Source organism: Gopherus evgoodei, chromosome 5 (genome assembly GCF_007399415.2).
Source record: "Gopherus evgoodei ecotype Sinaloan lineage chromosome 5, rGopEvg1_v1.p, whole genome shotgun sequence".
Classification (NCBI taxonomy): Eukaryota; Metazoa; Chordata; order Testudines; family Testudinidae; genus Gopherus; species Gopherus evgoodei.
In genome coordinates, this window is record NC_044326.1 from 33,712,331 (window position 1) to 33,734,755 (window position 22,425).

Here is a 22,425-nt window from a genome sequence, read left to right on the forward strand (position 1 = left end):
CGATTCGTGGTGGGCCCCCTTCACTACCAATTTGCAGTCCTCCCATTTGGCCTTTCTACGGCCCCGAGGGTATTTACAAAATGCTTGGCAGTCGTTGTGGCACATCTTCGGCGCAGTCGTATCCACATGTTCCCTTACCTAGACGATTGGTTAATTCGGGGCACGTCGGAACTACAGGTTTGCAGCCACGTCTGCGTGATCACCGGCCTGTTTGCTACCTTGGGCCTCATGATCAACATGGACAAGTCCACCCTGATCCCCACGCAGAGGGTGGAGTTCATCGGGGCCGTCCTGGACTCCACCGTGGCCAGGGCTCTTCTGCCGTTACCGAGGTTCCAGGCATTGTCGGCGATCATTCAGCGATTGCGGACAGCCCCCTTGACATCAGTACGGACATGTCCAACCCTGTTAGGCCACATGGCAGCATGCACATTTGTGACCGGTTACGCTCGGCTCCGCATGAGGCCCCTCCAGTTGTGGCTCATCGAACATTACCGGCCGGCAAGGCAGCCGCTAGACATGCTGATCACAATCCCCCAGGGGGTGTTAGATTCTCTCGGCTGGTGGCTAGACCAGTCCGTAGTGTGTGCGGGGCTCCCTTTCCACCCACCTCAGCCCTCGGTGTCCCTGACAACGGATGCCTCAGATCTCGGCTGGGGGGCCCACCTGGGAACCCTGAGAACACAGGGCCTGTGGTCCCCGCAGGAGGTGAAGATGCACATCAACATGCGGGAGTTGAGAGCGGTCCGCCTTGCTTGTCAAACGTTCTGTCACCAGCTTCAAGGTCGTTGTGTCGCGGTGTTTACCGACAACACGACGACCATGTACTATATCAACAAGCAGGGCGGCACCAGATCCTCTCCCCTATGTCACGAGGCGATGCGACTCTGGGACTTTTGTGTAGCCAACTCCATTCACCTCACGGCTTCCTTCCTCCCCGGAGTACGGAACACGCTGGCGGATCGCCTGAGCAGATCCTTCCTATCACACGAGTGGTCCCTTCGCCCGGACGTCGCCCTCTCAATCTTCCAGAGGTGGGGTTATCCCCGTGTGGACCTCTTCGCGTCCGGGGGGAACAAGAAGTGCCAGGCGTTCTGCTCCTTTCAGGGCAGGGAGCCCGGGTCTATAGCGGATGCCTTCCTTATTCCGTGGACGACCCACTTGTACTACGCGTTTCCCCCATTCCCACTGGTCCACAGGGTCCTTCTAAAAGTGCGCAGGGACAGGGCTTGCGTGATCATGGTAGCCCCGGCGTGGCCCAGGCAACACTGGTACCCCATGCTGCTGGACCTGGCCATAGCCGACCCAGTTCCCCTGCCCCTTCACCCGGACCTGATTACCCAGGAACACGGGACTCTTTGTCACCCGGACCTGCAGTCGCTGCACCTAGCGGCGTGGTTCTTGCGTGGCTGACCGGTTCTGAACTGCGCTGCTCCACCCCGGTACGGGAGGTACTTTTGGGCAGCAGGAAGCCTTCCACTAGAGCGACATACTCGGCCAAGTGGAAGCGTTTCTCCTGTTGGTGCGTGGAGAAAGGTCTCCGCCCTATGGAAGTTTCGGTGGCCAATATCTTAGACTATGTTTGGTCCCTCAAACAACAGGGTCTGGCAATATCGTCGTTGCGGGTCCACCTGGCAGCTATCTCCACCTTTCACCCCGGTGGGGATGGCCGCTCCGTTTTTTCTCACCCGACGGTGTCTAGATTCTTGAAGGGGCTGGAACGTTTATACCCTAACGTCCGACTCCCTGCTCCAACCTGGGATCTTAACCTAGTGTTGTCTCGGCTCATGGGGCCCCCCCTTTGAGCCGTTAGCTACTTGCTCCCTACTCTCTCTCTCTTGGAAGACTGCCTTTCTAGTAGCTATCACCTCAGCTAGGCGGGTGTCGGAACTCCGGGCTCTTGTGGTAGACCCCCCATATACAGTCTTCCACAGAGATAAGGTGCAGCTGAGGCCACACCCTGCCTTTCTCCCCAAGGTAGTCTCGACCTTTCACATCAACCAAGAGATATTCCTCCTGGTTTTTTTCCCGAAACCTCACTCTTCAGGCAGGGAGCAGCAGCTCCACTCGCTTGATGTCCGTAGGGCTCTCGTGTTCTATGTGGAGAGAACCAAACCATTCCGCAAATCCCCCCAGCTTTTCGTGGCAGTAGCGGACCGCATGAAGGGGCTTCCTATCTCCTCCCAGAGGTTATCATCATGGGTAACGTCCTGTATCAGGACCTGCTATGACTTGGCCCACGTCCCTACGGGCCGTGTGACTGCGCATTCTACCAGGGCGCAGGCGTCGTCGCTGGCTTTCCTCGCCCGTGTGCCCATCCAGGAAATCTGTCGGGCAGCGACCTGGTCATCGGTCCACACCTTTGCTTCCCACTACGCCCTGGTCCAGCAGTCAAGAGAGGACGCGGCCTTCGGATCTGCAGTGCTCCATGCCGCGACTTCTCACTACGACCCCACCGCCTAGGTATGGCTTGGGATTCACCTACCTGGAATGGATGTGAGCAATCACTCGAAGAAGAAAAGACGGTTACTCACCTTTGTAACTGTTGTTCTTCGAGATGTGTTGCTCACATCCATTCCACACCCGCCCTCCTTTCCCACTGTCGGAGTAGCCGGCAAGAAGGAACTGAGGAGCGGGTGGGCCGGCAAGGGTATATATCGAGCGCCATGGCGGCGCCACTCCAGGGGGCGACCTGCCGGCCCACTGGAGTTGCTAGGGTAAAAAGTTTCCGACGAACGTGCACGCGCGGCGCGTACACCTACCTGGAATGGATGTGAGCAACACATCTCGAAGAACAACAGTTACAAAGGTGAGTAACCGTCTTTTCTGTTCATTCCTTCTGAAGCATATGGCATCGGCTACTGTTGGGAGACAGGCTACTAGGCTAGACAGACCATTGGTCTGACCCAGCATAGCCATTTTTATATTCTTCCCTTGCATTCACTGAAGTAAGTTTGTTTTCAGCAACAGGTAAACTGTCAAGATCAGGACAGATGAGTGCTTTACCATAGTAACAGAAAGGGAGTTGCTCTCACAAGCCTGTACAGGAATGTCCCAAAGGAAGAGGACAAGATATCTGATTGTTCTACCCTAGTACAAACCTAGGAGGTGCCTTCATGTCCTTTGGTACCTAAAATACATGTGATCAGAACAAAGAGATAAGTGGTACACCATTGTACCAGAAAAACACGTTAGAAAGCTGATCAGTTCAATCTAGTTTCATATGATGTACATAGTACTTTTTACTTGTGAACAGGTAGGGTATTAAAAAGATGGCCGGGGTGTAACTTGGGGAATTTGTCTTTTGTGATGTAAATGTAACAATGCAGCATATGAAAGCTTCCCAGAGACTGGTATCATATAGAACCTGTTTCCTGTACAATATTATTATTATTGGCTTATAGCAATAAACCTGACTGACATGGATTATTTGGTCTTGAGTATATTTCATAACGAACCAAAGTGTGATCAAGCAAATGACTATGCACTATCAAAACCTCTTCTGTTGTCAGTTTGAGGAGAAAGGAGGAGCAACCCATCAGATATGGATTAAGGCCCTCATTCTGCTATTGGTACCGAACAGAGCCTCCTTGACTTCAGTTGGCAGAGGTCCACCTCATGGATCCAGACGCAGAATAAGGGCCCATGTATTTTCAAATAAACCTAAAGCCCAAACAAAATCTTATTGCTGTTTTCTTTTTAAATATAGCAAAACCCCAATGAATTTGGTTTTTACACACAGTAGTCACAGAACTCTTGCGTGGCAAAGGCACCTGCTTCCATGTTGTTCAGATTACAAGTACGCATCAATAATAAAAGGGTGAAAATACTTGTAAAATTGTCCTATGTAATCACGCATCATTGCCAGACTCTTGAGAGAAATTATTCTCTTACAAACTACACATGTGAGAAATTTCAGACAAATTTAAAATTGGGCTTATTTTAGCTAGTCATGACCTTAACAGTGAAGAGAATGGCAGCTCTCCATGATGGACATGACATAAAATAAATATAGTCTTTAGAGGTGAATTGAAAGGCTTTTTGAATTCCATGACCTAAGATCATGTTTCTCGTTCAATATTTGATGACACACATCACTACTGCAAAAAACACACCAGGGAGTTGTGCTCTTTACCATGCTATTAATGATGTCATCTGCTGTGGCAGGCCAAGTGCAAGAACCCTGAAATCATGTCTCGGCATTCAAATAGAGGAAGAGCTTATTTTAAATGCTTATGTCATACAGTACATTTGCCATGAAGCTACATTTTCTAAATGTAAAGCTTGCTCCTGGAAACTACTTGTGCATGTGACTAATCCTTATTTATTTGAGTAGTCCCATTAACTTCAGTTGGAGTTGAGAGCACTTGTCATCCCACAGGATGCACTCAGCAAGATCGTATGTTCTTATATGTCACTTGCATCTAATTCAGGTTGCCTTTTAAACGAACATTACATCAGCAGCACAGTTTGAGTTACAATGCTGAGAGATGCAGCTCTAAAATAATAATGGCTATTGCCAATGCATTGGAAAAACTTGAAATCTGGACCACAGCTAAAAAAGCAAAGTTGGTGAGCAACAGAGGCACATGCATTCAGTCCTACAGTTAAAAACTGATAAAAGCACTTACCTCAAAACTCACAGATCCATTGTGATCAGTGTCAAATGCATTAAAGAGAAAATGTGCATAGGTTGTAGAATCTAAAATTTAAAAACAGAAAGAGTGTTCCTTAGTAAGTGCATTTTAAAAAATTACCTGGTACCCTAACACATATTTTCTTTAAATTTCTTCAATGAAAATTTTTAGCCAGGTCTAAATTTGAACAACCTTAATCAGGTTTTTCTTTTTGCAGGAACAAAATTGTAATTAATTACACAGATAATTACATCCTCAAAAATAGCCTCAAAAATAGAGGCCTATGTTCTAAAAAAATCTATCCTTATGTACTCTCATCATCATTACTACATGGAAGGGATCATTCACTGTTGTATGACTTTATTGTGACTATTATAATACGCTCAGTATTTACAAAAAGGTCTGTATTTGCTCAGGGCTCTGCTCATCAGATAAGGGACCATAACTGGAGTTCTGTATCCTGAGCTGCAGAAGATGATGTTCATTTGTTCACTTTTAAGGAGGAAACGAAGCACAACTGTCAATGCATTTGGTGGATTATTTTTATTTTGAAGAGAACCGTGTTACCCAATTTGTAACCAAACTTGCCAGCAGGCTTCTACATGAATGAGCACTGGAGATGGACACTGATTGTCTGGTGTGATCAGTAAGTTAAAAATATGACTGAACAGTCAAACAAGTGATCCATTTATTAAACAACTATTTTATTCTCCCTGAGTACAGTGGATACTGCTATAGTGACGTACTTGAAAAAATAAATGTAGAACACAATAAAAATGTGCAAAACCTCTAAATCAGGGATCTCAAATCACCACGAGGGCCACATGAGGAATAGGACATTGGCCCAAGGGCTGCATCACTGACAACTTTTCATATAACGGTACAAAAGCCTGCCCCACCCCCACAGCCTCACCCCCACAGCCCCCTTCCATGAGGCCCCACCCCTTCCCCGCCTCTTCCCCGCTCCATTCCAATCCCTTCCCCAAAGTCCCCACCCCAACTCTCCCCCTCCCTGCCCCTATTCCAACCCCTTCCCCAAATCCCCGCCCTTGCACTGCCTCTTCGCCACCTCCTCCCCTGAGCGCACGGTTCCCTGCTCCTCCCCTCTCCCTCCTGCACTGTTTGAACATATGTTACTAAGTGCTGCCACACAGCTGTTCGGCAGTGGGAAGCACCTGGAGGTAGGCAGAGGAGCTGGGATGCGGCATGCTGGGGGAAAGGGGGCGGCAGGTGAGAGGAGCTTGGCGGCCACAGCAAATAACTCTGCGGGTCGCCGTGCGTTTGAGACCCTGCTCTAAATATTTACATATGGCTGTCTCTTGTTAGGGACTGCATAAGCTAAAAAGTGAAGATTGTTTTATTTGGAGGATTTTCTGTGGTATTTGTCATCATAGCACCTGAGCACAAACAGTAAGGAATTTCTCCTTACAACTCCCTTGTAACATTGGGTAATATCTTCCTCTTTTTATCAATGCAGAACTGAGGCACAAAGGGCTATGGGTATGTCTACACTATGAAATTAAGTCGAATTTATAGAAGTCAGTTTTTTAGAAATAATTTTTATACAGTCGATTGTGCGTGTCCCCACACAAAATGCGCTAAGTGCATTAAGTCAGCGGGTCCACAGTACCGAGGTTAGCATTGACTTCCGGAGTGTTGCACTGTAGGTAGCTGTGGGTAGCTATCCCACAGTTCCTGCAGTCTCCGCTGCCCACTGGAATTCTGTGTTGAGATCCCAATGCCTGATGGGGCAAAAACAGTGTCACGGGTGGTTCTGGGTACATATTGTCAGGCCCTCCCCTCCCACCCTCCCTCCATGAAAGCAACAGCAGAAAATCATTTTATGCCTTTTTTCCTGGGTTACCTGAGCAGACGCTATACCACGGCAAGCATGGAGCCCGCTCAGCTCACTGTACGTCTCCTAGGTGCTGGCAGATGTGGACTGCATTGCTACACAGCAGCAGCTCATTGCCTTTTGGCAGCAGATGGTGCATTACGATTGGTAGCCATCGTCGTCGTATTCCTGGGTGCTCTTTTAGCCGACCTCGGTGAGGTCAGTCAGGGACGTCTGGCCTGGGCAGACATGGGAGTGACTCAGCCAGGTCATTCCCATCTTCTGCTGAGCACCCAGGAGATGACGATGGATAGCAGTCATACTGCACCATCTTTTGGCAAGCAGCCAGGAGGTGATGATGGCTAGCAATTGTAATGCACCATCTTCTGCCAAGCATCCAGGAGATGATGATGGCTAGCAGTCGTACTGCACCGTCTGCTACCAGCCTAAGATGTAAAAGATAGATGGAGTGGATCAAAACAAGAAATTGACTCGATTTGTTTTGTGAAATCAATGGCCTGCTAAACCCAGGGTTTTGAGTTCAATCCTTGAGGGGGCCATTCTGTGTGACAATTGTTTGTGTTTCTCCTTGATGCAAAGCCACCCATTTTGTTGATTTTAATTCCCTGGAAGCCATGTCCTCAGTCATCCCTCCCTCTGTCAGAGCAATAGCAGACAATTGTTCTGCGCCTTTTTTCAGCACAGCCGCCATAGCACTGGGATCATGGAGTCCACTCAGATCACCGCAATTATGAGCACTGTAAACACCACGGGCATTATCCTGGAGTAGATGCAGAACCAGAAGCTGCAAAAGCAAAACCAGGCGAGGAGGCGACAGCAGTGCGGTGACGGGAGTGATGAGGACATAGACATGGACATAGACTTCTCACAAAGTATGGGCTGGGCAATGTGCCCTGGTAATGTGCACATCATGCTGATCAGCTCTGCATGGTCACCTTTGCTGATCAGCTGGCCAAACAGGAAATGAAATTCAAAAGTTCACAGGCCTTTTCCTGTGCATCTTGGCCAGTGCGTCTGAGTTGAGAGCGCTGTCCAGAGCGGTCACAATGGAACACTCTGGGATAGCTCCCGGAGGCCAATACCGTCAAATTGCATCCACACTACCCCAAATTTGACCTGGCAAGGCCGATTTCAACGCTAATCCCCTTGTTGGAGGTGGAGTAAAGAAATCGATTTAAAGAGCCCTTTCAGTCGAAAAAAAGGGCTTCGTCATGTGGACAGGTCCAGGGTTAAATCGAGGTAACCCTGCTAAATTTGACTTAAAATCGTAGTGTAGACCAGGCCTAAGAAGTCTCATTTTAAGAGGTGAGAGCTCCTGCAGCAAAAAAACCCCAAAAAACAGATGACATGTGACCCAGCTTATCAGAGTCCTAGTCTAATGCCTTAACCACAACACCAGCCTTCATCTCTCTGAGCTCCCAAGAGTTCTCCTCTGGATTTCCGTTCCCACCCTAACACACCCAAAACCTGTGGTAGAACATCATGCAAGTTAATACTGCCTGAGGCATTATTTACTTGTCCTGCTTTCCTCTCCACACTTTATATATGTAATCCCTCCCTGCTTTATGTATTTGTATTGGCTTGTCTATAGTACTCATTACCCTAATAACTAACTACCTCACAAACCTGAATTAATTTTAGTCTCAGAAAATCCTTGTGAGGCAAGGAAATATTATTTTATAGATGAGGAACTGAGGCAAAGAGAGATTCAAGCTAATTGCCCAAGGTCATGGAGGGAAAACCAAAGATGAAATTATCCTAGGTGTTCCTCTGGGAGAAGGGATGGTTCTACCTGAAGGTGATAAATTTCTGCGGCCTCGTTGTGGCAGGTGCAGCTCAGTAACTGTAGCCTGGATGATATAATACTTAGTCCTGCCTTATGTGCAGGGTCATGGATTAGAAGACCTCTTGAGGTCCCTTCCAGTCCTCCAATTCTGTGAAAGTTACCCTCTACACTATTCTGTTACCCTCCTGTTTCATCATCTTCCAAATCATATCACATTAGAATCTGTACTCCATGTTACAACTTTTGGCGTTAGTGGCAGCACTCCTGAGTGGCATGTTTACAGAACAACAACCTTGTTACTGCCTGAGAAGCCCTTTTCTGTCTAGCAGGATCTACAGGGGACTAAACCATTGACTCCTGTGTACACTATTTGCATTTCTGTTTTATCAAAAGCATATTAACCTTGAAAAACTGGCCACACTGTGCCGGGCCAAAACAATCTTCTTACATTGGCTCTATCAATGGCATTTTCTCTAGGTCAGGGGTTCTCCAACTTCATTGCACCGCGACCCCCTTCTGACAACAAAAATTACTTCACAACCCCAGGAAATCTGAGCTCGCCTGAGCCCCACTACCCTGAGTGGGGCGTGGGAGCAAAGCCCGAGCCTCACCGCTCTGGGCAGGGAGGCCAAAGCTGAAGCACAAGGGCTTCAGGCCCAGGCAGGAGGCCTGCAACCTGAGCCCTGCCACCCAGGGCTGAAGCCCTTGGGCTTTGGCTTCAGCTCTGGGCAGTGGGGCTCGGGTTTCAGCCCTGGGCCACAACAAGTCTAAGTCAGCCCTAGTGACCCGAGTCAAAGGAAGTCATGACCCACTTTGGCATTCCGACCCACAGTTTCAGAACCACTGCTCTAGGCTGTATCATGCACTCCTAATGGAGGCAAAATTCCCATTTTGAACTTAAAAAAACCCAAACCAAAACTCATGACTTTTATCTGAATAAGGACTGCAAATAGTCCTTATTACAGTACATTAATTTGGTATTATATACATTAATTATTGTAGGAGCAAACCCTGCACTGTTTGAACATATGTTACTAATGCATTTTCATTTAATTCAAAAAGAAAATACTGTTGAGATGTAGATGATCACAACACTGGATGGATGGCTAAGTACCAACCACCAGTCAAATCCCCATTTTAATTTATTATATCTTTATTATTTCTGGTATTGGAAGTTTGAAGACTCCAATATAGATCAGAAATTTTAATACACAAAATTTCTGGAATGTATTGAGAGAAGATTTGTTGTGTTGTGGATGGTGGTATGGGAACTGTCTACAGTAACTTACGCTTATTAAGGAATTATAATTCAATGTACACTGATTATTTAATACATTTTCTTACTATCATGGTAAAGTGTTCCTGTTTATTTACTGTCTCTTTAGAGTGAATCTAAATGTGTTAAGACATGATTTTCTATTGTTTACTGCCTTGTTCAGACCATGCATGGCTGAAGGGATACAATTCAATTTTTGATTCTCATTTGTATCATGATGTATGAATAAATATAATCCATGTTTTCACAATCTTTTCTTTAGAGTGATCTGTTTGTATATTTAAAAATATTCTTTAGGTCACTGTTCCTGCAGTCTTTGTGCAGGTAAAACACCCATTGAGGATGACTGGAATTTCGCCTGAAAAAAAAGACTGCAGAGTGAGGTACTTTAGTGTTTTAAGTAGAGCTACTTAATGTGATCTCTTTCCCACTAAATCGGGAATGTTATTCACTGCAGACAGAGCTTGAATTTTTAATGAAATACAGTTTCTCTTCAATGCTCAGGAATCATAACTAGTAGGATACATTAACATTTTGGCAGGCTGCAGCAAGGACAGATATAAAGTCATAATTTGTTTGAGATTCATATCATGTACCTTCAAGCATCTTAAATATATGTTTTATTGAAGACAAACAGAAGTGGTGGCTACTATGCACCCACCAGCATCCCACTGAACATCAAGGGTAAACAATTTAATAATGGCCCAGTGAGTCCACTGTTATTTGTGACCAGAAAGGTTAGGGATCAAGTCCTAAGTTATATTTTTGGTGGTATGTAAACACATCAGTTGAATTGAACATTGAATGCTGGGAGGCAGTGTGCCCCTTTCCTTCACAGATACTGCAATGGTTTTCTTACATGCTACAGAATTTAATGCAGCTACCTTAACTGGGTGCTTTTATAATGTAAAAAGCTTTTCTGAAAGCTATTTTTGCCTTATAAAACATGTTCATTTTACTGGAGTTCTTCATTATCCATTTGTTATTCGGAACCCAAATCACTCTCTTGTCCCCTTTCTATCTCTCCTTCCCACTTCTCCTGCATTTTAATGAAATGACTTGCCTGGTAATATGTGAAACTAATGTCCTGAGGGCTGGTGGAAGTCGCTTGATTACCACACAGAGGAAATGCTACACCACAGTTGGCTTCCTCAAATGGAATTGGCAGATCCAACAAGAAGTTGTCTCATTTTTTGTATTGTTTACACTATATGAGCTGCTGATGCACATAGCTACATACAGTACAGGAATCATGATTCTAGGTGTATACCACACCTGTTTCTTTCTAGTTAGCTAATCTACAGTAACTCCTCACTTAAAGTCATCCCAGTTAACCTCATTTCCTTGTTACGTTGCTGATCAATTAGGGAACATGCTCGTTTAAAGTTGTGTAATGCTCCCTTCTAACATCATTTGGCAGCTGCCTGCTTTGCCACTGCTTGTAGGAAGAGCAGCCCGCTGCAGCTACCTGGTGGGGTCTTGTAACCAGGGTGGACCGGCAGCCCCCTTATCAGCTCCCCCACTCTCCTAAGTTCCCTGTGCTGCAGCCGCCCAGCAGGCTATCAATTGCAGGCTACAAATTGCCAGCAGTTCAGCTGTCCCTCCCCACACTGCCATGTGCTGCTTCTGCCCTCTGCCATGGAGCAGCTCACAGAGATTCTTGCTTGCTGTGCAGGGAGGTAAGGGGGAGAGGGGCTAATGTCAGGGTGTCCCCCTCCCCCCTGCTCCTGCACCCCGCTTACCCCTTCTCCATATAGAGGAGGGAGGTGACATGTAAGGAGAGAGACATAGGGAGCTTGGGGCAGCAATTGCTGTCTCAACTTCCTGATCCACTTAAAAAGACAATGCACTTCAGAGTAGGTCAGCTTACTCAAAGGGGCAGTGTGCATCTCTCTCACTCCCACACACAAGGTGTGTGTCTGTCTCTGTCTGCTCTACTGTCTCCCCTCCCTAGTGTTCCTGCTGCCTTGTGTGAGAGGCTACATTAATAACAATATGTTAACCCTTGAGGGCTCAGCCAAGTGCTAGTTCATCATTTAGCAGCAAGGCATTCCCTGGGAAATATCCCTCCTTTTACTCTTTAACTTCACCACCTCAACAAGCTTCACAATCATCATAGCTGTGAACAGCATTAAACTGTTTAAAATGTATACTGTGTGTATATCTATATAATACACAGTTTTTTGTCTGGTGAAAAAAAAATTCTCTGGAACCTAACCCCCCCCCCTCTGCAGCGTGGGATGCAGGTCACTTGATGGGATCATCGAGGTATAGCTCACTCAATCAATTCCCTGCCACTGCAGGGACCTCTGGTGTTGATGCACCTCAGTCCCTCCCATGCTCTGCCTGTGGCACATAACAGTTCAGTCTCCTGTGAGCATTAACACTTGGTCTAATTTTGGTTGTTAGGTTTAGTGTGCTGGTGCTGGGTGGTGTTGGTGGCCTGTGATATGCAGGAAATCAGACTATATAACCTGGTGGCCTCTTCTTGCCTTAACCTCTCTGACTCTAAATACCAGGGCCGGCTCCAGGCTACAGCACGCCAAGCACGTGCTTGGGGTGGCACGCCGCAGGGGGCGCTCTGCCAGTTGCTGGGAGGGCGGCAGGCGGCTCTGGTGAAGCTGCCGCAGGCATGGCTGTGGACGGTCCGCTGGTCCCACAGCTCCGGTGGACCTCCCGCAGACACGCCTGCGGCAGGTCCACCGGAGCCGCGGGACTAGCGGACCATCTGCAGAAACACCTGTGGCAGCTCCACCGGAGCCGCGGGACTGGCGAGAAGCAGAGCGCCCCCCCGCAGCGTGCCACCGTGCTTGGGGCGGCGAAATTGCTAGAGCCGGCCCTGCTAAATACATAGACTGTTTTGGCAAGATTTTCAAATGAGCTCAGCACCCGATCTTGCCCTTTGTTTAGGAGTTTACATCTGATAATCTGGATCGGTTTAAATGTATGCATGGTATCTGTAAATTATTGCACTAACAAGGCATCTTGAATACCCAAGGAGCAAAGACCTGACTTTAGTGTCAGTCCCACACCGAGAACTGCACAGGTCAACCCATGCACCTGCACAGAGCCCAATGAAGCTCCACGCAGCCATCTGCCCTTGTGGCTTTCTGTGTAGGATCAAAGTCTTTATTCTAAACTACTGGAAATTCCTAACACAGCTGAATATTATAATCCTTACCCAAGCAAATCACTGTGTGGTTTTCTGCCCGAGTAAGGATTGCACTATCAAATCACTATTTTTTTCTTTGTATATTGATATAATTTAAATAGAATGAAAATATTATTTCACAACAAAAACTGAAAGGGAGACATGAATTTGTGTTGTACTTGCTCTTCTGGCAGTGCATAAATATTTTATCTCTGACTAGAAGAATAAAGTTTCAGTAGACAGTCACAGATGAATAGTTCACTTTTTTAATACCAAACTACTTTTTAAAATAATAATTAGGACATTGAGTCTTCTGAATATGCAAAATGTGAGTGTAAAGGGAAGCAAAATGACATTCTTTAGTATGTGCTTCTTGCAATGAAAATTTGGCTACATAACTGGCCTGACTTTTGTAAATGAGTGAAGTTTCTGTATGGGATTTTAAAAAGCAACTCTGTATTGGGCTAACTTGGCTCCCATTGAAATCAATGCCAGTTTTATCACTGGCTTTAATGGGAACAGAGTTAGGTCAATGATGGCCACTTTTAAAAATTCCACCTATCATGCACTGAAATAGGAACCTATATTCCCAATTATGACCGACATATCAATCACTATCCTTCCTATATACTTCATAAGGATTTCTTGAATTTTACACGTTAACAATACAGTAGCTCTAATGAAGAATACAATCAAGCACATTAGAACTGGGAACAGTAAGTTTAAGGAAACTGTGTATGTGGATGCGATTTATAGCTGAGCCACTATTAACAATGTCCTCAAAGAATCTTGTGGTCTCATTCATACATTTGTACCTCTGTTCAATGTTAAATACTCTAAGGGTATGGCTACACTTACAGCTGTACAGCGCTGGGAGTTACAGCTGTCTTCGTACAGCTGTGTAGGGAAAGCGCTGCAGTGTGGCCACACTGACAGCTACCAGCGCTGCAGTGTGGCCACATCTGCAGCATTTGCAGCACTGTTGGGAGTGGTGCATTGTGGGCAGCTATCTCAGCGTTCAAGTGGCTGCAACGTGCTTTTCAAAACGGGGGTGGGGTGGAGTGTGACAGGGAGCGTGGGGGAGACAGAGAGAGTGGATTTTTGGAGCTGACGCTGTTCTCAGCTCCCTGCCTTGCAAGTTCTAAGGACTGGAAGATACACAGCACCTACCTTCAATCATTTTAAAAGTTTTGACCCCTTCCCCCACCCCTCCCTTATTCACTAAATGCAAATTATGCACTCCTAAATAGCCTTCAGACCACATAAGCAGCTGCTCAACACGGACTCCCCCTCCCCCTCTGCCGTGTGACTTCTCTCTTCAAGCAAACATCTGTGAACCTTCCAAAGCAATTCCCCTGCCTGCCACTCACTCACTGGAGCAAACAGCAGCTGTGTTTGTTTTTTAGATGGGGAGCTCGGAGTTCAGCCATTCTTTTGGTTTGTTGTGAGCAGGCATTCTGGGATACCTCCTAATATCCTGGAGGCCAATAACAGCGCTTTTGGTGGCCACACTTGACGAGCAGCGCTGCATCACCAGCGTTGCAATCGTTACACCCCAGGCAGACCAGGTGTACAGCCAGCGCTGCAGCCAGGGAGTTGCAGCGCTGGATGTGCCTTGCAGGTGTGGACAATTACTAAGTTGCAGCGCTGTAAACCCACCACCAGCGCTGCAACTCTCCAGTGTAGCCAAGCCCTAAGAAAACAGAAACATTAACGAACAGATTCTGAGCTTATTGACATTAGTGAAAACCATAAATAATTCCATAGGAGTCAATAGAATTACACTGATGTAAAACTGGTCTAACCAAAAGAAAAAGCAGGCCTCATATGCTACCTTCTCTCACAATCCCAACAGACCATATACTAAATTTATGGTAATAGCTGTTTACATGTTTGAATTTTTTTTTAACTAATGTAATTTATATTCCTCCTGGTTTAAGGAGAATTATGAGCAGAGATATGAGAGGTGGAAAGTGGAGTTACAATCATAACATTCTGATGAACTTCTATAAAAACCTCTGCAAGCATCTTATTCAGAAGGATTAACACATTATTAGCTCTCCATAACACCTCCTTTTATTGATGAATGAATTCACTGGATTTGATACGTCTTAATATGGACAAATATCAAGATGATATTAGTATGTGTGGAGCCCCTTTGAGAAATATGTAGAAAAGAAGTTTCTCAATTCAGGAAAGCCTACATGCTATGGGTGAGAGCTTTGCCACTGACTTCAGTGGGGTCAGGATTTTACTCCATGTTCTTAAAATCATTTGGAACTGAGAATGCACAGTACTTTCCAGTAACAAGCCTCTATAGCTGTGACATTTGTTTCGTGTATTTTACCAACATTATATGAAGCAAGAGTAAAAATGGGTGAGTTCTGTTATGCTGGTCTAGATTGGAGAATGCCTATTGGTGAAAATGTGGAAGATAGGAAGTTCATAGTTTTTTTTCTTCTTCTTTCTTCTGCTGCTTTAACTTGCTAAAGCATGGTGGATTACAGTGGGAAAAGTTGCTTTTTACAAACCATGGTAACTTATAACTGATACTACAGTTTTATACTGATTGGTATAAAAAACTAGACCGATAGATAACAGTTCTACTCTTCTTAAATGTTTTGTTCTTCCTTTTCAATGTTCCTGGTTGTTGTGGGTTTCAACAGTGGTAACCCACAATGGTTACTACCCCTGTACCTTCTAGCTTTTTATTTAAAATAAAACTAATTGGGAGTTTTTGTTGCTACTAATAAAGTTTTTTCATAAAAATGAAAAGCACAGCCATTGCCAATTAGCTCCATGAAAACCTTCCACTCTCCAGTGTTATAGGAAGAGATGAACAGGGACAACTGAACAGAAAAGAAGTGGGGAGGGAACAGAGTAAGGAAAAGGTGGGGCAGGAGGAGAATAAACACTGAAGGAAAATCTGAGGTTCAAGAAGGAAACATTAGTCGTAAGTGATTATGTACTTTCATTTCACTGAAATGTAGGGAAGATTGAGAAATTACTGAACATCACAGAAAACCACTTCACTGAATAAAGAGGATGAAAAAAGACCTGGAGTAGGGAAAGAAATCCCACTTACACTAGATTTGAATTTGGCCCATTTAAACTACCTCCAACACAAATTCGTACTGGGGGACGGGAGAGAGGCAAAGAGTGGCAAAGACATAGCTATATTAAAGCTTACAAGGAGATGAGCTGCTGAGAGAATCCTGATTTTCAAAGATACTCAGATTGTTTATTCACAACTATATCCTGACACCTTGTAAATACCTCCTCTTTTTGATTACTGTCATACATGCTGTGAACACGTTTATCCATTAAGATACTTACAATTCTCTACAGAACTTTATACAACCAGTTTATTAATATGAACAATGGACTGATAATCCAATTTAGAAATTCACAAGCACTGTTCTCTGTAAATACTAGCAATGCTAATTATGTCTGCAGAGTACTCACCTCCCTGTGGAAAGAACTGAGAATAAATCTCTTTGAAGGTTTCTTCATTAACAATCCCACTGGGACACTCCTAAGGAAAGTCACAGACAAGACATATGAGTAAACTGTCCATTTACTGCAGTGCAAACAAATCAGTTGTTCATGAGATCATACAACCAAGTGATAAAGCTGTATAGGTAAATCTGAGATATTAAAATACCAAAAAACCAAAATCCGATTCTTGCATTTTAAAACAAATATTAATAATTTATCACTTTAAAGCCACTTTTTAATGAACTTCCTCTTCTATGCCACACCTAAACATCAGTATCTTCACGGAGCTGGGTGACTGACACAAGCAGCTCCACTGCAGTCCTTCCTCTATGGAACTGTCAATGTAGCCTTTGGCCATAGGCTACCTCACAGCTGTAGACAGCACTCATGCTGAATGGAAGCCAGCTACACAGTACTGAGGTAGTATTCCCTTCAGACTCCACCTCAAGGGTAAAGGATGTGGACATTGAACTCAGAAGAACCCAGCACAGAAGAAGAAAATCAAACCCCGAAGATCCTCCTGTCCCATTATTCCTTGTGTTTGGACCAAGTTAGTTAGAGAGAGAAACAAGATGATTGGAAGGCAGGCTAAAGGGCAGGCAGATTAGGAGGAAGGCAAACTAGGCAAGATGAAAAAGATATCAAGGGAGAAAAAGAAAAATAGAATGGTGAGTTTATAAAAATGATCTTTAGAGACAGAAGAAATAAAAGGGAGATGGTGTTATCTACTGGCTAGTGTAGGCAACTTGGATCTGAGAGATCTGTGTTCAATTCCTCATTCTGCCAGTGACTCAGTGGCTGACCTTGGCAATTCACTTAACTTCTCAGTGCCTTAGTTTCCCCATCTGTAAAATGAGGATAAGAAAACTGACCCACATTGCTAAGATCTTTAAGATCCTTGGATGGAAAGCACCATACAAAGTATTTTTATTAAACAGAAAGGAAAGAAAAGAAAAACTTTGACATTAGTACATTTAATTTTAATTTATTCATGTGCTTACAATTTGGAGTGATGGAAAATTAGGAATTCATGGACCTAGACTCAGGAAAGGGGACATGTGAGGTATTGGAGGATGAGATGAAGGTCATAAACAATGTGATTTTTCATGTGGGCTCAGAAAAATCAAAACAGGGAACACTGAATGCATTCATAGTTCTAACAGTCTATTCTAGATAGCAAATAGGAGTTCAGCGATAGCAAATAGGAGTCTGTACGCTGAATTCTCTCCCTTTTCTTTAGTTTACAGAGAAAGACATCCAGAGTAAGCCCTTTTCATTCAATGTGCAATCTGCTGTCTTTTTGGTAGGTCACAAGAGGCATAGAAAATATTAGCAACTCCAATTACATCAGTCCTTAGGTTAGGCTAGACAGTAGAGTCAGGAAGAAAACTGCCATTTCCTGACAGCATACAACTGTACATGTTAACTGTTACAAATAATGCTGTCACAGAGGAGATGATTCAAATGTACCCTGGAACAACTTGCCTGAATTATATTTTATGTTAGCTCAGTTATAAGTTAGCAACTGCCATGCAGCTTGGTTTTTGTGATATGAGTCAATTACCATAGATAACAGGATTTGTCAATGCTTTCTCTAAAACGGATACTTTGCTTTGACACTTAACAGACTAATGTATTAACACACTGGTTGAAAGAAATACTGTTTGAAAAACAATCCACTTTCATGTAACTGTATAGCAGTAGCGCCAGTAATGACCACTTGGGTCACCTAACCTGACCCTCTGAATTTTGCTGAGCTCTTCATTACATCATTTCCATTCATGTCTTATTGGATATCTGCAGTAAGGGCACCTTAAGCAAGCCATTCTACTGGCCAAATGTTCTTGTTAAAAACTTTCCCTGTAAGATCTAGCCTAAATATTCCTTTCTTTAGCTTAAGGCCACTTCTCCTTGTTCTACCATTCCCTGAGATCGTGGAGAGTTCTGTTCTTTCTTTAATACCATTATCTTGAAAATATTTATAGACAAAGATCATGTGGCCCCCGGAGTCGTCTCTTTTCTAGACTTATAAATTTATCTCTCTTGTGTTAAGAGGGTGTCTTTGGCCCACCAAGGGATAAAATATTAAGAAGACCCTTGTTTACTTTTACAACACTGAATAGTGTCTGTGCCATATTATTGCTGGCTTATTCCCATTGTAACAACCATGATTAAAAATCTTTTAAAGCTTTTATTAAACACATAGAAAAGGAAGTTAAAGCATTTGAAAGTTAAAAAGTAAATAAGCCTTTCATCTGAACAATTTTCGATATTGTTTCCCTTTAGTTATACTGAGTTTTTTATAGGAGAAAACCTCTGTTTGATAGTCTTTTCCAATTGAATTAATGATGGTATTAACTGTTCCTTGTAAGAAAAAAAGAAAGTTAATTTAAATGGTCTTGAGCTGTGGTCATTGAAGTCAAATCATGTTTTCTTTAGAAGGAAACAAGATAAACCCACACAAAAGAGGAGACAAAAGAATAGTAGAGATAGAAAACAGAGCTTCTGTCTCTGACAATCACTCTTATTTGCAACCTTAGGAAATTACAGGTACATTTCATGGTCTTATCAGACACTCCTAAATCTGGCAAACTTTTACCAGTGACATGCTGTCTAAGGCATTGCTTGCAGCTGCCCTTTCTGGGAACAGGCTCACAGCAGTATTGTAAAAGGGGGAGTTGTCTTGTCAAAGTAACACAGGCTCTTTTTAGCCAGGAGGCAAAAAGAGAAAGACAGAAAAGAGGAGCAATAAGGAGAGGGGAAAAAATGACACATGAACAAGGGCATAACACTAGGCACCTCAGGTTCACATTTTAGATGTTCAGGAGCTAGCTGGAGCTGGCCGAGGTGCTGATGCCATTAAGCTTCCCTCTCTATGGCTTTGTCTGGTTAGGACATCTTTCAGGATCAGGATAATAAAGGCCCAGTGGGGTCATCATGGATCTTGGGGCCCCTAGAAGTGATAATGATAATGGGAGCCATGATGATGAACTTGCTTCTTCCAGTCCACCCATCCCACTGGCTCTTTCAGTGGCCCCCACATAAACAATGTCAAGAAAGGTGGTAACTTCAGCCCAATAAAATTAATGAAGCCAAAATCACTTTTCTACTAGAGACATTACTTCCCATTTCTAGAATCTTTCCACTTCTTGTTAACCTAAAAAATCCAATTAGTACCAGTCTATTTATCTCCAACTTTTGCTTACTTTTGTAAACAATTTTATAAGATTGGCTGAGTTGGACTTTGTACCTTGAATAATTTAAGATAAGGCTCCTCACAATGGCTCTCTCCATCTCTCCTCACATGCTTTATCCACTAACTCTTGTACAATTTTGTTTACCCTGTTTTGTTTCAGGAACCTGTTCATGTCCATTTACTTAGAAGCTGTGCATGTTTAATTTGTTTTGTCTTGTCCCTGTGTATGTTTTCATTTTCACTGAAAGCTTTAATTTACTATAATCCCAAAATATAATGGAGCAACACGTGTATATGCTTTTAATTCTGATTCTTCAAATTAAAAAAAACGAATTGGTTTCTTAGGGCCCAATCCAACTCCTAATGAAGGCAATGCATGTTTTTCTAATGACTGTAATGGGAGCTGGATAAAATCTTTAATCTGATACTTATAGGATGAAAGTTTAACAATGTACTTGCTTCTAATATCACAGTTCAGGCAAAAACTGGATCTGTCATTCCAGATAAAGGGTTAGTGGTCAGCTTTCCAGCACACATTAGCCCAGAGATACTCGCTGAAGCTCAGTCTAGGACCTTATAAGCCACATATGGCTCTTAGAGACTTGTAGAGTCCACAGATCTGAATGTGGCTCCTCTTAGGTGGAACACACTCTCTATGTTGCACTGAAATAGATGGGGAACACTGATCAAATTCACCAGAGGCACCATTTTCCCTCCCATCCACCTAAACAGCTGGAGAGAAAATGTGCAGTTGAAAGTAGTAAAGTGAGGAGGAAAAATCCCTTCTTCTCAGAAGGCAGAAGTGAGGAACAGGAGGAGAGAGAGGAGGAACAGTCCCTCTCTCTCATCAACCAGGTAGGTGTGAGAGGAAAGGAAGAGTGGGAGAGGGTGATAGTGTTAAATGGAGTATATGAGAGTCACAGATAGACACATGCTGACATTCTGACATTGGTTTGTGCGATTTGTGAGCAAGCATCATCATGTACTGATGCAGAGCTGCAATGTCATGACTGAAACGTTGCAGCACCATATGGACACTGGATGTCAATTATTTTCCAGTTCTCTTTGAATCTGTTGGGCTTTATAAATTCTGTAGGTGTTGGTATAAGTTATGAGGAGAAGAGATGAGAATAGGGGAGAAAAACTAGTGCAAAAATGATGATTAAGCTGCTTTTCAGCCAAGTGAAAGAAATAGATTTACTTGATTAATTCAGAACTATATGGAAGAGTGCTACTAGAACTAATCTCCATAAAGTAGTGAAAGAGCCCAAACGAAACTTAAATTGAAAGGGCAAACTATTTTTAACAAAAGTTCATATGCTCTGTGAATTGTGCTCCATGGATCTTTGTTCTGATTATCCTTGTAAGAAAGTCCATTCAACACACTATCTGACACTACAGAAATGATGGAGGAATGGTACTTCACCATTTGCAAAAGCTGTCCCTTTCACATCGGCTTCCTTATTTATACTTGTTCTGTGTGGGCTATAAATCTCAAACAGTTGAAATAAAATAAAAGAAACTATGAAAGGATGTGGCAAAAGAAAAAAAAATCCAATATTTTATTACTTCATCAAAATATTTTATGTTGATTAGAAAATGTCTCACTGAATAGTCAGCTGAGAATCCAGGATGAGAAGAAAGGAGAATGTTGTTATAAAGGACATGAGAGCCTATAAGAAAGAACCAAAAGATAGAAATAAAACCTGTACCTTCTGTGAGAGATTTTTCCACAATTCAAGAGTGAAAACCATCTCTAGAGTATAGTATTTAGGGCCTGATCCTGATCCCATTGAAATGAATAAGAGCATTACCACTTACTTCAGTGCAAGCAGAACTGGACTTTAAGCAGGTTACCAAAGAATGCTTAACTCTTGTGTCTTAACACAGAGCAAAAAGCCAAGTATGTCTGTCTCTATTTCTTTATTAGTCTTTCTCCTCTAACCTGCTGCCCATCCCTGAACTGCAATGCCTCCCTTCTTTTGTATCAACTCAAAAGTATACTCCAATTCCCCCATACCTTATCAGCATTACTTTTTGGAACCGCATAGTTCCCTCCAGCTCCCCGAAAACCACTCACGCAGTACTTGCCCACTACTTCCTTTCCATGCTATCATTCATCCGCAGGCTGAAGAAAATTAAAGAAAAACTTTGTACTTTTAAAGACTTTTCTATTTGAGGATTTCAATGTGCTTTACAAATTAAGTCCCACAGCACCCCGGTACAGTAGATATATTGGAACACGGTTTATCAGTGAGGCAACAGAAGTTAGCATCTCACCCTTAGGTGACATAGGAAGTCTGAGACTGCACTGTGAACAGAACACACATTACCTGGCCTTAACATAAAACTATCCTTCCAGCTGTGTGAGTTGAAAGAAACTGAAAATAACTGGGTATTGTCACAAAGAATAGTAATGTTGAGTGTAGGAGAAAAGGGAAAATCTTTATGATCCTAGGACCGCTGCCTTTAACTGTATCACTGGTTCATCTACAGGGGTAAGGTTTGTAAAACTGACCCCTTAATTAACTGACCTCAGTTAATTGGGTTCAGTGGGACTACTCACATGCATAAGTCTTCATAATATCTGGTCCTTACTTTGTTCAATATTTTGAAACAGTGTGTAGGAATGATGCTATATGTAATAAAATAGGATTAGATATAATTTATATTCAAGATGAAATATAATCTCAAATAGTAAATTTTGTAAATTGCAATTTAAAAATTATCAAGAATTTGGGTCCTGATCCTGACTGATGCTGCACGTCTATCATTCAGCTCCCATTGTAGTCACTTATTAAGATCAGGCACTTAAGAGTTTTCTACAAAGATGTGATACCCTCTGATTGTATAGGTACAACCAGATGAAAGCATGTGAGCATGATTTAATTACAGACAGAATGAGATGGATATTTTTGCATACCCAAACTTCATTTGTGGACAGATCTGTTCATGTAACACTTTGTCTGTCTTGTCTATTTAGCTTAGACCAGGGGTAGGCAACCTATAGCACGCGTGCCAAAGAT

The 22,425-nt window shown here is 43.5% G+C and overlaps 1 protein-coding gene across 7 annotated transcripts in view; it reads right to left on the minus strand.

Annotated features, from left to right (window-relative positions):
• KCNIP4 (potassium voltage-gated channel interacting protein 4) overlaps positions 1-22,425 on the minus strand; it is an 834,558-nt gene that overhangs the window by 13,281 nt on the left and 798,852 nt on the right. For all 7 annotated transcript variants that reach the window (XM_030563370.1, XM_030563364.1, XM_030563363.1 and 4 more), the window contains 2 exons: positions 16,171-16,240; positions 4,632-4,702 (listed from right to left, as the gene is read on the minus strand). In XM_030563370.1, the coding sequence (XP_030419230.1) occupies positions 4,632-4,702; positions 16,171-16,240 (141 nt within the window). The remainder of the gene's footprint in view (positions 1-4,631; positions 4,703-16,170; positions 16,241-22,425) is intronic.